The sequence below is a fragment of the Heterodontus francisci genome, chromosome 4 (genome assembly GCF_036365525.1).
Source record: "Heterodontus francisci isolate sHetFra1 chromosome 4, sHetFra1.hap1, whole genome shotgun sequence".
Lineage (NCBI taxonomy): Eukaryota > Metazoa > Chordata > Chondrichthyes > Heterodontiformes > Heterodontidae > Heterodontus > Heterodontus francisci.
The window spans coordinates 88,251,754-88,265,715 of NC_090374.1; the positions used below are offsets into that span (position 1 = coordinate 88,251,754).

The window sequence follows — 13,962 nt, forward strand, 5'->3', positions numbered from 1 at the left end:
GTCATACTGTGGGCCAAGGAAGATGCAAACTATTGTATCCATGTCTGGGATCAAGTGGTTTGTGCAGAATCCTTGAAGTCAGGACAAAGTCCTTCAGCAAATGCCACACCACTCCCTGTAGACTTTGGCAACTTTATACAACTCTGGAAACCACCAAACACTTCTACAGGTACAGAAAGAGCCAGTAGAAATCAATCAGCAACTAACCTGAAAGTAGTTGATGATTCCTTTAAATAGTGCTGGTGGGAGGTTCTTCCTGCTGCTGAACATGTGTTCAGCTGTGTGAGGTTAAGAGAGTACATTAGCTGAACTGTTGAGCTCCAAAATGGCACCGCTGGCATCAAATCAGCATTGCATTCTGATTAACGCATGATCTGCCTGCTCTGCATAATTTTTGTGGCCATTCCCTGCATGCGCATGCTGACGCCCTCACCAAAATGACATCTGCCGCAGCCAGCACTGAAAGTGCACAGGCAAGCTGCAGATGCCTATTTGGAGGCAAACTGGTACCTGTAGCATCGAAAATTGGGCGCTATGCATCTGAATTTTGTGACCTTTCAATTTTCAGCCTGCAGTCTAACAGATCTTAATAATTTGTTGAACTACAATAGTTACTTCTTTGAACTCCAGATTGTGTATTAAATTTTAATCCCATAAAGATCAGAATTTAAATCCATTAGCTGTAAACAGTTACTAATATTATTACATTGAAATTGTAATATTGTAATATACATGTAAATAGAACATCAAACGAAGGAAACACTAAGCATGGCCACTGCCAATGAATATTGCACTTATTACCTACCGAGCTCTGTAGAACAGTAGGAAGGAACCTATATCAAGGCATTACAAGAAAAAATATTCTTAAAGGGGGTTAGCTGTAGTTATTGTTTCAGCTTAGACCTAAGTTTTCAAAGCATTTCGGAGTTCATTGTAGAAGTTGACTAATGAATTTGCCATTGCAGTGTCCACTACAGCCTGTGGCAGCATTCCTCGTAAATCAGTCTGAATAAAGCCAGTCAAGAGGCTGTGGTCAGGGTCACTCTTCAGAGGAATGCAAAACCATCCACATGGGTGATTAAATCCACGTACAAAATTAGGTTGTTTCTTTCCATATTCAACACTGACTCCTGTATTGGGTTAACAAGAAGATTGTTCTTTAATACAGCTAGACATTTCAAAGCATTACTCTCCAAAATAACTAAATCCTTCTTCCATGTATATTGCAAGTATATTACATGTACTGAATAGAGTTCAAATTACCAAAAAAAAGCATAGCATGGAAACAATGATGAATTCTTTTTAAAATTGGATTGTATTTATCACCTTTTTTAAAAAAAAGCTGAATAGAACACTAATTTCTGCTATATGTATTAGGTAGATCTGTTTAAGTGGGGATGGGTTGAAACTATACAGCAAATGTTACTAATGTGCAGCATTGGCACAAAGCTTTGCCCACTGGGAGCACACACCAGGCTCTCCGAGATGCGCAATTTGTATAATTAACTTTTATATAGGTAATTATTCCTGGTGTTTGTGAATTGCTGTACTGTGTTCAAGATATCAGAGTCAAAATTTTCTCTTTTTCAGCTACCTGCAGAAATCTGGGAGCAACTCAGCTACAAATATATAAAATGGAGAATTTTCTACTAGGCCTTGACAATCAGTAGATAATGAAATAGCTGCATGAGAAATGAATGGATGTAAGCAGTTTATGACTAATGAATTTGCAATAGGTGAAAGAATAACCTCGATGCTGATTGTCTTTGAAATTAAAACCTCTAGCAGACTGATATAACAAAAAATTGCAATTGACATTTCAATTGTAACATCTTACAGTTCTAGAAGACTGAGTTGCTTTATCATTACTTTCTACCCATAATTCCACACACTTCCAGATTTCCAATCTCAGCTGTGAATTCATGGGAAGGGCTGCATTTTACAATGGCAAGCTACAAAGATGGCGGCCCGCACACACGCGCTTTATCCCGTGCAGCCGCTGCGATATTAAATGCAGCGGATCATTTACATGGCAAGGGAGGACTGCGTCCCCCCCACCCCCCCGATGATGTGAAGGGGGTGGGCAATCTGTTCCCGGTAATGGCATCTGGCGCCATTTTTAAAGGGCTTCCAGCCCTTACATTTAATTTCAATATTTAAAGAAATAGGCACTTCACATCTTATTTGAACAATGAAACAAATGTTTCCATCCCCTCTCCCACCTCCCAATATCCACTTACTTCATTCCTTGCCCTCTCACCTCGCCTCCCTTGTGTACCTGACCTCCCACCCACCCCACCCAAAGTTCATTAACCTTTATCTTCAACCCCTTCCCAACATCCCCTCCACCAATCGGAATAGTTTTCCCTGCCCCACTGGCACTGAAATATTTACCGCTCCCCACCAGTGTCCTGCATCAGATCTCCGAATGGAGACCGATGACACAGGGGTGACGACCTCTGCCACCAATATGGCAATGGAACGGTCAGCGGGAACGGGTAAGTAATGCATTCATTTGCATTTTTGACTATGGTAATGTTGGTCCTATCGCTGAGCAGTGGGTGGGAGGGAGGGGGGGGTGCCGCCACGAGGCCTCACTGCCGGCAATATGGGGTCAGGCCTTCCCAGTGTCGAGGCCCATGGCGGGCCTCTCCCGGAGGCATTTTCTGGGTCCTCCTGCTACGACCCTCAATGTCGGCCGGGGAACGGTAATATCCAGCCTGAAGAATTCGGGCAGACGCATGTTCCTCCAGGGAAGGGGAGAAAAGAGGTTGTAAACTTAGCTACATGTGCTCACCACAAGACAGCAGCCCATCCTGATAATCTGTGGTATAGGAGAGGTCGATGAACTCTCTTGGGGCAATGGCATTCCACAACTGTCCTGCTGTGGTGTATTGCATCAAACAACAACCCTGCTGTGTAAAATTACAGGAGGTTAATAAATATTTAATAAGATATTTTTTCCATATTCCACTTTCTTGGCTATCTTCTTGTATAAACAACAAGTTGCATTTATATAGCACTTTTAACATAGTAAAACTTCCCATGGCACTTCACAGGAGTATTATCAACAAAATCTGACATGTATAAGGAGACATTAGCACACATGATCAAAAGTCTGGTCAAACAGGTAGGTTTTAAGGAGTGTCTTAAAGGAGGAGAGAGAGGTGGAGAGGTTGAGAGAGAGAATTCCAGAAATTAGGGCCTTGGCAACTGAAAACACAGCTGGTGGAAGTTACAGAGATAGGGAGGAGCAAGGCCTTGGAGGGATCTGAAAACAAGGATGAGAATTTTAAAATTGAGGCTTAGCTAGACCAGAAATCAATGTAGGTTAGTGAGCTCAGGGGTGACGGATAAACAGGACTTGGTGCAAGTTTTGGATGAACTCAAGTTTATGTAGGGTGGAAGATGGGAAGCCAGCCAGGAGAGCACTGGAATTATCAAGTTTAGAGGTAACAAAGGCATGGATGAGGATTTTAGCAGAGGGTGAGCTGAGTCAGGGGCAGAGTCAGTTGGGGGGGGGGGCGGGCGGGATATTCCGGAGGTGGAACTAAGCGGTTCTGGTGATGTCACGAATTATGTGATCAGAAGCTCATCTTGGGGTTAAATATGAGAGGCTCTGAACTGTCCGGTCCAGCATCAGGCATTTCAAGGCAGAGGGATGGAGTCAGTCAATATTTAGTTGGAGGAAATTTCTGCTTCCCTAGTACTGGATGTCGGACAAGCAGCCTAACAATTTAGAAATAACAGAGGAGAAGGAGAACATTATCCATTTTCCATTCCATCTAGATCACATTCTCCCTCTCATCCCCTCCCCACCGACCCCAACTTTAGACCTGAATCACATTCACCATCACCTCCCAATTGTTCTCTCCATGTTTCGCCTCCAATCTCCTGTCCTGTCTCCCCTCCAATGTCCTACCCAACACCCCCCCCCCCCCCCCGAGATTTCCTGTCCTGTGGCTCCCCCACTTCAACCTCCGGTCCTGTTTCACCTGTAATATATTGCCCTCCCCTCCCCTCCCCCCACTCCAATTTCCTGTCCTGTTGCCCGCCACCCTGGAATCTCCTAGTTTTTGGACCACAGCTGTCAAGCCAGAACCATATTATTCGGTACACAATGGCCTGAGGACTATTCTATGCCCAAAGGACACGATATTGTCAGTGACTTAAGCACTTTAAATGCTTGGAGTCTGTGCAATCTGTTAATGGCTTATTAAATAGCCTATTTAAATGCACACAATGCAAGATCTCATAATATAACAACCATGTCAAAAATGTAGCGATTTAACCAATACAAAAGCCAAATACTATGGATGCTGGAAATCTGAAACAAAAACAGAAAATGCTGGAAATAATCAGATGAGGCAGCCACTGTGGGGAGAGATCTTTCATCAGAACTGGACAACAGGTTCTCAGCAAGTACAGAGGCAGGGAAGGCAGGGGACGGGGAGGGAGAACAAAAGGGAAGGTCTGTGATAGGGTAGAAAGCAGGAGATTAAGTGACAAAAGGATGATGATGCAAGGTAAATGCCTTAATTTATAGGCTGCGTTTGCTGACAATGCGACCACTAGGTGGCACTGTACTCGCACATGCATAAATGCAGTCTGTTCCTCTGAAATGTCACTGTCTGCGACGTTCAAGCAGCTGCCAGGATTAAAGATGCCACTGCTCAATTTATCACAGAAAAACAACTTCAACCCATGGCAGCACACAATGGACATGTTTGACACTCGGAGAATGTTGCGCTGTTTAAAGCCTCATCAGAAGGACAGCACCTCTGACAGTGCTGCACACCCACCGTAATTCTCTGAGGTTTCAGTGCCATTCCACTCTCTGGTCGCTCGCTCGCTCCCCACCCCCCCATCCTGCTCTCCGGCCGCTTGCTCCCTGCTTCCCTCCCCGCCCGCTCTCCGGCCACTCGCTCCCCACTTCCCCCTCCCCCCATCCCTCCAGATGCTGGCTCTAGGTTGCAGGCCGTGCCGCTTCCCTCCTCTCGGTCACTCACTCCTACATCGCCCCGTCACCCCTCACAGCCCGCCTTGCTTCTTTGGGTGGCGCAGTAAGGAACGATGGAACATTGGAGCGAGTGGCTGAGAGGAGGGAAGTGGCACGGCCTAGAGATAGTGTCTGGAGGGATGGGGGGGTGGTGTTGTGGGGGGAAGCAGGGAGCATGTGGCTGGAGAGCGGGAGGGGGGTGGGGAAGCAGGGAACGAGCGGCTGGAGAGTTGGTGGGCTGGGGGAGAGAAGCGGGGAGCGAGCTCTTGCAACCTTTGAAGGGCTTTGGTCCTCAACTGAGAAGAGTTCCACCGAAGATTTACAAGGATGCAATGGGAGAAATTCCGATGGCAGCCTGCGAGCATAATGAGCACAGCAAGGTCATAGAACATGAACGAACAATTAATCTGTTTTTCTGGATGTTGATTAATATAAGAATGTTGGTCATGGCACTGGGAGGATTCCCGCTTTTCACTGAATTGTGTCATGGGATTTTCTTCATATATCCATCAAGGTGAGTGCCGTTAATGCAGGGAAATGGAACAGTTTCCACTTCAGGCACTTCACAGGAGCATTATAAAGCAAAATTAGACACCGAGACACATAAAGCCATTCCTTCAGCTGCCTTGGCCCCAAGTTCTGAAACATCCTCCCTAAACCTCTCTACCTCACTTTAAGATGCTCCTTAAAACCTATTTCTTTGTCCAAGCTTTTGGCCATCTGCCCCATATGTATTTCATATAGGACCCTTACAGTGTAACCCAGAGACACCCAGTTCTCCCCTCAATGGGATTATTAATGCCCATGTGAACCAGTGGAAAAGGAAGACTAGGTCTCAGTTTAACATTTCATCCGAAAGCCAGGATCTCCAACCATCTAGCATTCTATCAGTATTGTATTGGAGTCTCAGCCTAGATTATATATTCAATAAAAGTTGACAATTATTAATGCCGTTCATTATTAACAAAAGCAAAGCACAAATGTAAATTTAATATTCATTAAAAGATATGAGGAACTTCAAATGATTTCATCAGGCTGCAGTTCAAGCGAGTCAAACTTTGTCAACATCGAGAAATGCAACTTTGGCACTTAGAAAATGTTACCCTGCAAAGTAGCCAAGCAACTTTCAGTCTATGAATTAGCAATTCGCTAAAAATGAACTGAAGTGTCAAATCTTATTGGCTACATGAGACAAATGACTGCTACCATGAGGTAAAGCTCCTTCATCTGGATCCTGAAAATGTTAAATAGTATGATAGCAACACATCTTTATGATGGGAAAAAGTACCTGGAAAGCTAAGAATTCAAGAGGAATGGACAGAGAAAAAGAATCGAACATTTTGAAAAGTAGTACATTGAAAAAAGCATAACCAAATCCCATGAAAAGGTTTAATTTTCCCTGTGTGCAGGATTTCAGAGGAAAATCTCCCAACGGATGCTGGAGGCAAATCGTCAAAAAATACAGGAATGCAAGGTGTTTGTCACTAGTCTATGAATCATCTTACCTGTTCAAATTCACCAATAATGTCCAAAGAGGTCATGAGGCTGTCCCAATCTAATCTATATGGGCCAGGACGAATGTAATCCACTATCCTGTTTGGAGCTTCCTTCACAATTCCTTGAGTTTTGTACCTGAGAATTACATTCAAGTGCCTTGTTAAAAATTTATATAAAGATGTTCTTCGAAATGAACATAGACATTTTTCTTAAAGAAAAGATAACAATGCCTGTTCCCATAGTAATGATGTTTTAAACCAGCACTATCCTTCCCTTCTCCCCTAAACTTGTGTCACTTCTAATCTCCTGCATTCTTCCTCATGGTTTACCATGCCCCTCTTCTACCTTGGTATTAAACTTTGATATCATTGCTTTTGTACCTATGCCCAAATCCTTGGTATAAATGAAAAACAAAAGGTTCCAGCACAGACATGGTAGAGGTATATAAAATTATGAGAGGCATAGATAGGATAGATAGCCAGAGTCTGTTTCCCATGGTTAGGGGTGACTGAAACTAGAGGGCATAGATTTAAGGTGAGAGGTAGAAGGTTTAAAGGGGATCAAAGGGGTAAATTTTTCACACAAATAGTAGTGGGTATCTGGAATGAGCTGCCTGAGGAGGTGGTGGAGGCAGGAACAATAGCGACATTTAAGAGGCATCTGGACAGGAACCTGAATGAGCAAGGCATAGACGGATATGGAATTAATGCAGGCAGGTGGGATTAGTATAGATAGGCATTATGGTCGGCATGGAAGCAGTGGGCCGAAGGGCCTGTTTCTATGCTGTACGACTCTATGACAATCCCACATCTTGCCAATCTGAAAAAATCTATTTATCCTCTTTCCTTTTGTTCCCAAAGCCACCAGTCTACCTATCCATGCAGCTACATTCCTTTCAATACAGTGTCCCTTACTTTTAGTAACAAGTCTCTTATGTAACTCCTTATTAAAAAGCTTCTGAAAATCCATAAATCAAATACAGGAGCTTTCCTGGACATGCACCGAATGCATTGGATCTCCTCCACATAAATATTGGAATATTTGCCCTATTTTCGTCTGAGGGAAGATGGAATGTTGGCAACTGTAGGACTCAAGCAAAGCATGACCATGTAATTAATGTTCAAGGGGGTCCTTCCACCTCATTTTCTTCAAAGCTTACTGGAATGGTACCCTGTCAAATGGGAACCTGAAGAAGCTGGTTTTGGACCTTGCACCTGAATCCCCCTGAGAATGGAGTAACATGGAAGAGAAAAAAAAGAGGCTGGCGAAAGCAGTTTCATCTTTCACTTTCAGCTTCCTCACAAATCTGAAGACCTTCTGACTGCAATTTCCCAACAGTAGCCAGAAGGCTGCGAGCTCAGCAACCAGGCCTACATCACAGACCTAAAAGGCCTGCAGCAATGCTTGAATTCCTGCCCTTGTTTCAAGGCACAAAGTCCTGCCTGGAGCACACTTCCATCATGGAGGGAAGTGAGACGGAATTATGTCAAATGAAAATAGTAAGTGCTGGCAATACTCAGCGGGTCAGGCAGCATCTGTGGAGAGAGAAGCAGAGATGACATTTCAGGTCTGTGACCTTTCATCAGAACTGGCAAAGTTAGAAAAAGGAATTATGTCAATCCTGACCTGTCACAATACCACCTCTTCTGGAGAAAATTCCAGAGCCTAGGTTCTAGGCAACTGAAGGTGCAGCTGCCAATGGTGCCGCAGAGGTCATGGAAGATGCACAAGAGGCCAGCGTTGAAGGGATGCAAAAGTACTGAGGGTCATATGGCTGGAAGAGGTTATGGAGAAAGAGAGGGCCAAGGCTATGGAGGGATTTAAATGCAATGAGTGGCGCAGTGGTTAGCATCACAGCTCCAGCGACCTGGGTTCGGTTCTGGGTACTGCCTATGCAGAGTTTGCAAGTTCTCCCTGTGACTGCGTGGGTTTCCTCCGGGTGCTCCGGTTTTCTCCCACAGCCAAAGACTTGCAGATTGATAGGTAAATTGGCCATTGTAAATTGCCCCTAGTGTAGGTAGGTGGTAGGAGAATTGAGGGAAGGTGGGGATGTGGTAGGGAATATGGGGTTAATGTAGGATTAGTATAAATGGGTGGTTGATGGTCGGCACAGACTCGGTGGGCCGAAGGGCCTGTTTCAGTGCTGTATCTCTCTATGACTCTAAAATGAGAATTTTAAATTTGAGATATCGGTGGACTGGGAGCCATGTATATCAGTGAGCACAGAGAGGGCGGAGCAAGTTTCGATATGGATGGTAGAGGTTTGGATGAGCTCAGATTATGGAGGATGGAAGGTCAAGCAGGAGATCATTGGAATAGTTGCATCTGGATTTAACAAAAACATGGGTAAGGGTTTCAACAGCAGCTGGGCTGATCCAAAGGCAGAGATAGCCAATATTACCATAAACCATATAGGCTTTAATTTCCTACCTTGTACCCTTTTTCAAACAGAGGTGGAACATTTGCCATTCTGCAGTCCTCGGCACAATTCCCATTTCAAAAGACCTTTGGAAAATTATGGTTTGTGCCATTTTTTTGTTCCATCCATTCATTAGATGCGGGCGTCACTGGCAAGACCAGCATTTATTGCCCTCAAGGTGGCGGTGAGCTGATTTCTTGAACTGCTGCAGTCCATATCATGAAGATGCTCTCCTCAGTGCCGTTAAGTAGAGAGTTCCAGGATTGTGACACAGCGACAATGAAGAAAAGGTGATATATTTCCAAGTCAAGATGGTGTGAGACTTGGGGGGAAACTTGCCAGTGGTGGTGTTCCCACATACCTGCTGCATTTGTCCTTTGGGTGGTAGAGGTTGTGGGTTTGGATGGTGCTGTAAAAGAAACCTTGGGAAGTTGCTGCAGTGCATCTTGCAGATGGTACACACTGCTGCCACTGTGTGCCAGTGGTGGAGGCAGTGAATGTTTAAGGTGGTGGATGGGATGCCAATCAATCGAGCTGCTTTGTCCTGGATGATGTCAAGATTCTTGAGTGTCGTTGGAACTGCATTCATGCAGGCAAGTGAAGAGTATTCCATCACACTCCTGACATGTGCCTTCCAGATGGTGGAAAGGTTTTGGGAAGTCAGGAGGTAAATTACTTGCTGCAGAATTCCCAGCCTCTGACCTGAGGCTGGTCCAGTTCAGTTTTTAGTTAATGGTAACCTTTACGATATTGATGGCGGGAGATTCAGCAATGGTAATGCTGTTGAATGTCAAGAGGAGATGGTTATATTCTCTTTATTGGAGATGGTCATTGCCTGGCACTTGTATGGCATGAATGTCAGTTGCCACTTATCTGCCCAAGCCTGTTGTCCAGGTCTTGCTGTATGGGGGCATGGACTGCTTCATTATCTGAGGAGTTGCGAATTGTACTGAACTCCGTGCAATCATCAGCCAACACCCCACTTCTAACTTTATGTTGGAGGGAAAGTTATTGATCAAGCAGCTGGAGTTGCTTGAGCCTAGGACACTACCCTGAGGAACTCCTGCAGTGATGTCCTGGGGCTGAGATGATTAGCCTCCAACAACCACAGCCATCTTCTTTTGTGCTAGGTATGCCTCCCCCAGATTCCCATTGACTTCAACTTCACTACGGCTCCTTGATGCCGCACTCAGACAAATGCTGCCTTGATGTCACGGGCACTCAGTCTCACCTCATCTCTGGAAATCAGCTCTTTTGTCCATGTTTGGACCAAGGCTATAATGAGGTGTGGAGCCAACTTGTCCTGGCGGAACCCAAACTGAGCATCAGTGAACAATATCTTCCATCACTTTGGTGAAGATTAAGAGTAGACTGATGGGGTGGTTCTTAGTCAGATTGGATTGGTCCTGTGTTTGTGGACAGGACATACCTAGGCAATTTTCCACTTTGTCGAGTTGATGCCAGTGCTGTAGCTGTACTGGTACAGCTTGGCTAGCGGCAAAATATCAGTAGAAGCAGAGATGGTAGAGGTAATGGATGCGATGAAGTGCGATAGGCAGGATGTACTGGAAAGGCTTGTGTCGGGCAAGCCCCCCACCTGCAAAGACTGAGGCACACATTATTTCGCCACATGAACATTAAAACTTAAAATTGCAAGCCCCTGACTGGAAAGACATTTGCATGGTAACAGACAGTGTTGGAACAAGGGACAAAGGGCCATGCCCTGACTCAACCAACAATGGACTTTTGATTACCAGACGTTGAAGGTGGGGGAGCTAGCATTCCAGGTTGACTGCTAAGATAGCAGAATCCACAAACACAGAAGAAGTGGTCAGACCAGTTTGTCACATGACTAGCTGGCTATTGAGTTTTGAACTTCCAACAAGAGATTTGAACTCAAAGCTCCTGGCTCCTGGTTTGAGAAGACTTCTCTCCTGCCTGCTCATCTCTCGGGGAACTGAATCTTGTGAAAACACGTGAACCTCAAAGAGAGGCCTCCTACGTGAACAAGGTTTAAGAATACTGGGCCCCTTCGAAAAGTACAATCAAGTCAGCTTGAAGCACAGTAAACAAGAAACTCTTCTGAAATTGCCTCAAGCCCCTCTCTAATATATTTTCCTCTCCTCTTTTCTGTCCCTATTTGCATGTGTGTATCGCATTTGCATGCTAGCTTAGGCGCATCGTATATCCGTAGGCGTGAACCGTATTAGAGTTTAAGTTTAAGTAAGTTTAATAAATTTCACTTTTCTCTTTTAAACCGAAGAAAGCCTGTTTATGCTCATTTCTTTACCTTATAATTGGAAAGCTGTGAACAAGGATTCACAAAGGGGGAGCTCAAAACACAGTGTGTTTAAAATTAAACCCTGTTACAATAAGACCAAGTGAAGATTGTAACAGACCCCTAGACACCTTTCTCACCTGGTCGTAACATTAGCTATAAGAGTGGATAAGTCATCTGGTTTCAATGGCTTCTAATCTTCCCTAGATACGGGGGAGGTACCAGAGGATTGGAAAGTGGCAAACGTGACACCCTTGTTTAAGAAAGGGTGTAAGGGCATTCCTCGTAACTACAGGCTGGTCAGTTTAAAATCAGTGGTAAGGTTTCAGAAATAATAATCATGGAAAATATTAACAGGTACTTGGAGAGGTTTGAGTTAATTAAGGAGAGCGAGCACCGATTTTTAAAAGGCAGATCATGTTTGACCAATCTAATTGAATTTTTTGATGAAGTAACAGAGATGGTTGATGAAGGGAATTCAGTGGATGTTGTCTGTATGGATTTTAAGAAAGTGTTTAACAAAGTACCACATAAAAGGCTGGTTAACAAAACTGAAGCTCACAGAACAGAAGGGTCAGAATCAGCTTGGATAAAAAAATTGGCTTAAGGACAGAAAAGAACGAGTCATGGTAAATGACTGGAAGATGATAGACAGTGCTGTTCCCCAAGGGTCAGTACTAGGACCACTGCTCTCTCTCTTTCTATATATATATATATAATATATATATATATTAAAAAAACATTTCAAAGTTTGCCGATTGTACCAAACTTGAACATGTGGCAAACAGTGAGGATGATATCAATTGACTGCAACAGAACATAGATAGGCTAGCAGAATGGGCAGACAAATGGCAGATGGAATTTAATACAGAGAAGTGTGAAGTGATGCATTTTGGTAGAAGGAATAGGGAGAGGCGATATAGATTTAATGGAAAAGCAAAATGAAAAATCTGGAAATCCAAAATAAAAACAGAAAATGCTGAAAATACTCAGCAGGTTTGGCAGCATCTGTGAATAGAGAAACAGAGTTAACGTTTCAGGTCGGTGACCTTTCATCAGAACAGTTAAAAATGTTTTTATAGACATAATGGCACAGTTCTAAAGAGTGTGCAGGGACAGAGGGACATAGGGTTCATGTGCACAGATCTTTGAAGGTGGCAGGACATATTGAGAGAGTCGTTGCAAAGCATATGGGATCTTGGGCTTCATAAATATAGAGATATTGTGTACAGAAGCAGGGATGTTATGCTGAACCTTTATAAAGCTCTGGTTAGGCCCCAACTAGAGAACTGCATCCAGTTCTGGTCACCACACTTTAGGAAGGTTGTGAGGGTCCTTGCGAGTCTGCAGAGGAGATTTACCAGAATGGTTCTAGGGCTGAGGGAATTTAGCTAGAAGGTGAGGTTGGAAAACCTGGGGTTGTTCTCCTTGATGCATAAGAGATTGAGGAGCGAGCTGATAGAGGTGTAGAAGATTATGACAGGTTTAGATAAGAATTAGAATTAGAATTAGAACATTACAGCGCAGTACTGGCCCTTCGGCCCTCGATGTTGCGCCGACCTGTGAAACCATCTGACCTACACTATTCCATTTTCATCCATATGTCTATCCAATGACCACTTAAATGCCCTTAAAGTTGGAGAGTCTACTACTGTTGCAGGCAGGGCGTTCCACGCCCCTAATACTCTCTGAGTAAAGAAACTACCTCTGACATCTGTCCTATATCTATCACCCCTCAACTTAAAGCTATGTCCCCTCGTGTTTGCCATCACCATCCGAGGAAAAAGACTCTCACTATCCACCCTATCTAACCCTCTGATTACCTAATATGTCTCTATTAAGTCACCTCTCCTCCTCCTTCTCTCCAACGAAAACAACCTCAAGTCCCTCAGCCTTCCCTCGTAAGACCTTCCCTCCATACCAGGCAACATCCTAGTAAATCTCCTCTGCACCCTTTCCATAGCTTCCACATCCTTCCTATAATGCGGTGACCAGAACTGCACGCAATACTCCAGGTGCGGTCTCACCAGAATTTTGTACAGCTGCAGCATGACCTCGTGGCTCTGAAACTCGATCCCCCTACTAATAAAAGCTAACACACCATATGCCTTCTTAACAGCCCTATTAACCTGGATAGCAACCTTCAGGGATTTATGCACCTGGACACCAAGATCTCTCTGTTCATCTACACTCCCAAGAATCTTCCCATTAGCCCAGTACTCTGCATTCCTGTTACTCCTTCCAAAGTGAATCACCTCGCACTTTTCCGCATTAAACTCCATTTGCCATCTCTCAGCCCAGCTCTGCAGCCTATCTATGTCCCTCTGTACCCTACAACATCCTTCGGCACTATCCACAACTCCACCGACCTCGTGTCATCCGCAAATTTACTAACCCACCCTTCTACACCCTCTTCCAGGTCATTTATAAAAATGACAAACAGCAGTGCCCCAAAACAGATCCTTGCGGTACACCACTAGTAACTAAACTCCAGGATGAACATTTGCCATCAACCACCACCCTCTGTCTTCTTTCAGCTAGCCAATTTCTGATCCAAAGCTCTAAATCACCTTCAACCCCATACTTCCGTATTTTCTGCAATAGCCTACCATGGGGAACCTTATCAAACGCCTTACTGAAATCCATATACACCACATCCACTGCTTTACCCTCATCCACCTGTTTGGTCACCTTCTCGAAAAACTCAATAAGGTTTGTGAGGCACGACCTACCCGTCACAAAACCGTGCTGACTATCGCTAATGAACTT

General features: G+C 44.3%; 1 protein-coding gene across 7 annotated transcripts in view; it reads right to left on the reverse strand.

The window, feature by feature from the left end:
* Window positions 1-631: 631 nt before the first annotated feature.
* Window positions 632-13,962, reverse strand: part of stard4 (StAR related lipid transfer domain containing 4) — a 35,106-nt gene continuing 21,775 nt past the window's right edge. For 6 of the 7 annotated variants that reach the window (XM_068029820.1, XM_068029818.1, XM_068029822.1 and 3 more), the window contains 3 exons: window positions 6,505-6,631; window positions 2,798-2,915; window positions 632-1,130 (listed from right to left, as the gene is read on the reverse strand). In XM_068029820.1, coding sequence (XP_067885921.1) covers window positions 904-1,130; window positions 2,798-2,915; window positions 6,505-6,631 — 472 coding nt within the window. In that variant the 3' untranslated portion in view covers window positions 632-903. The remainder of the gene's footprint in view (window positions 1,131-2,797; window positions 2,916-6,504; window positions 6,632-13,962) is intronic. The other variant, XM_068029819.1, reaches the window with a different exon arrangement.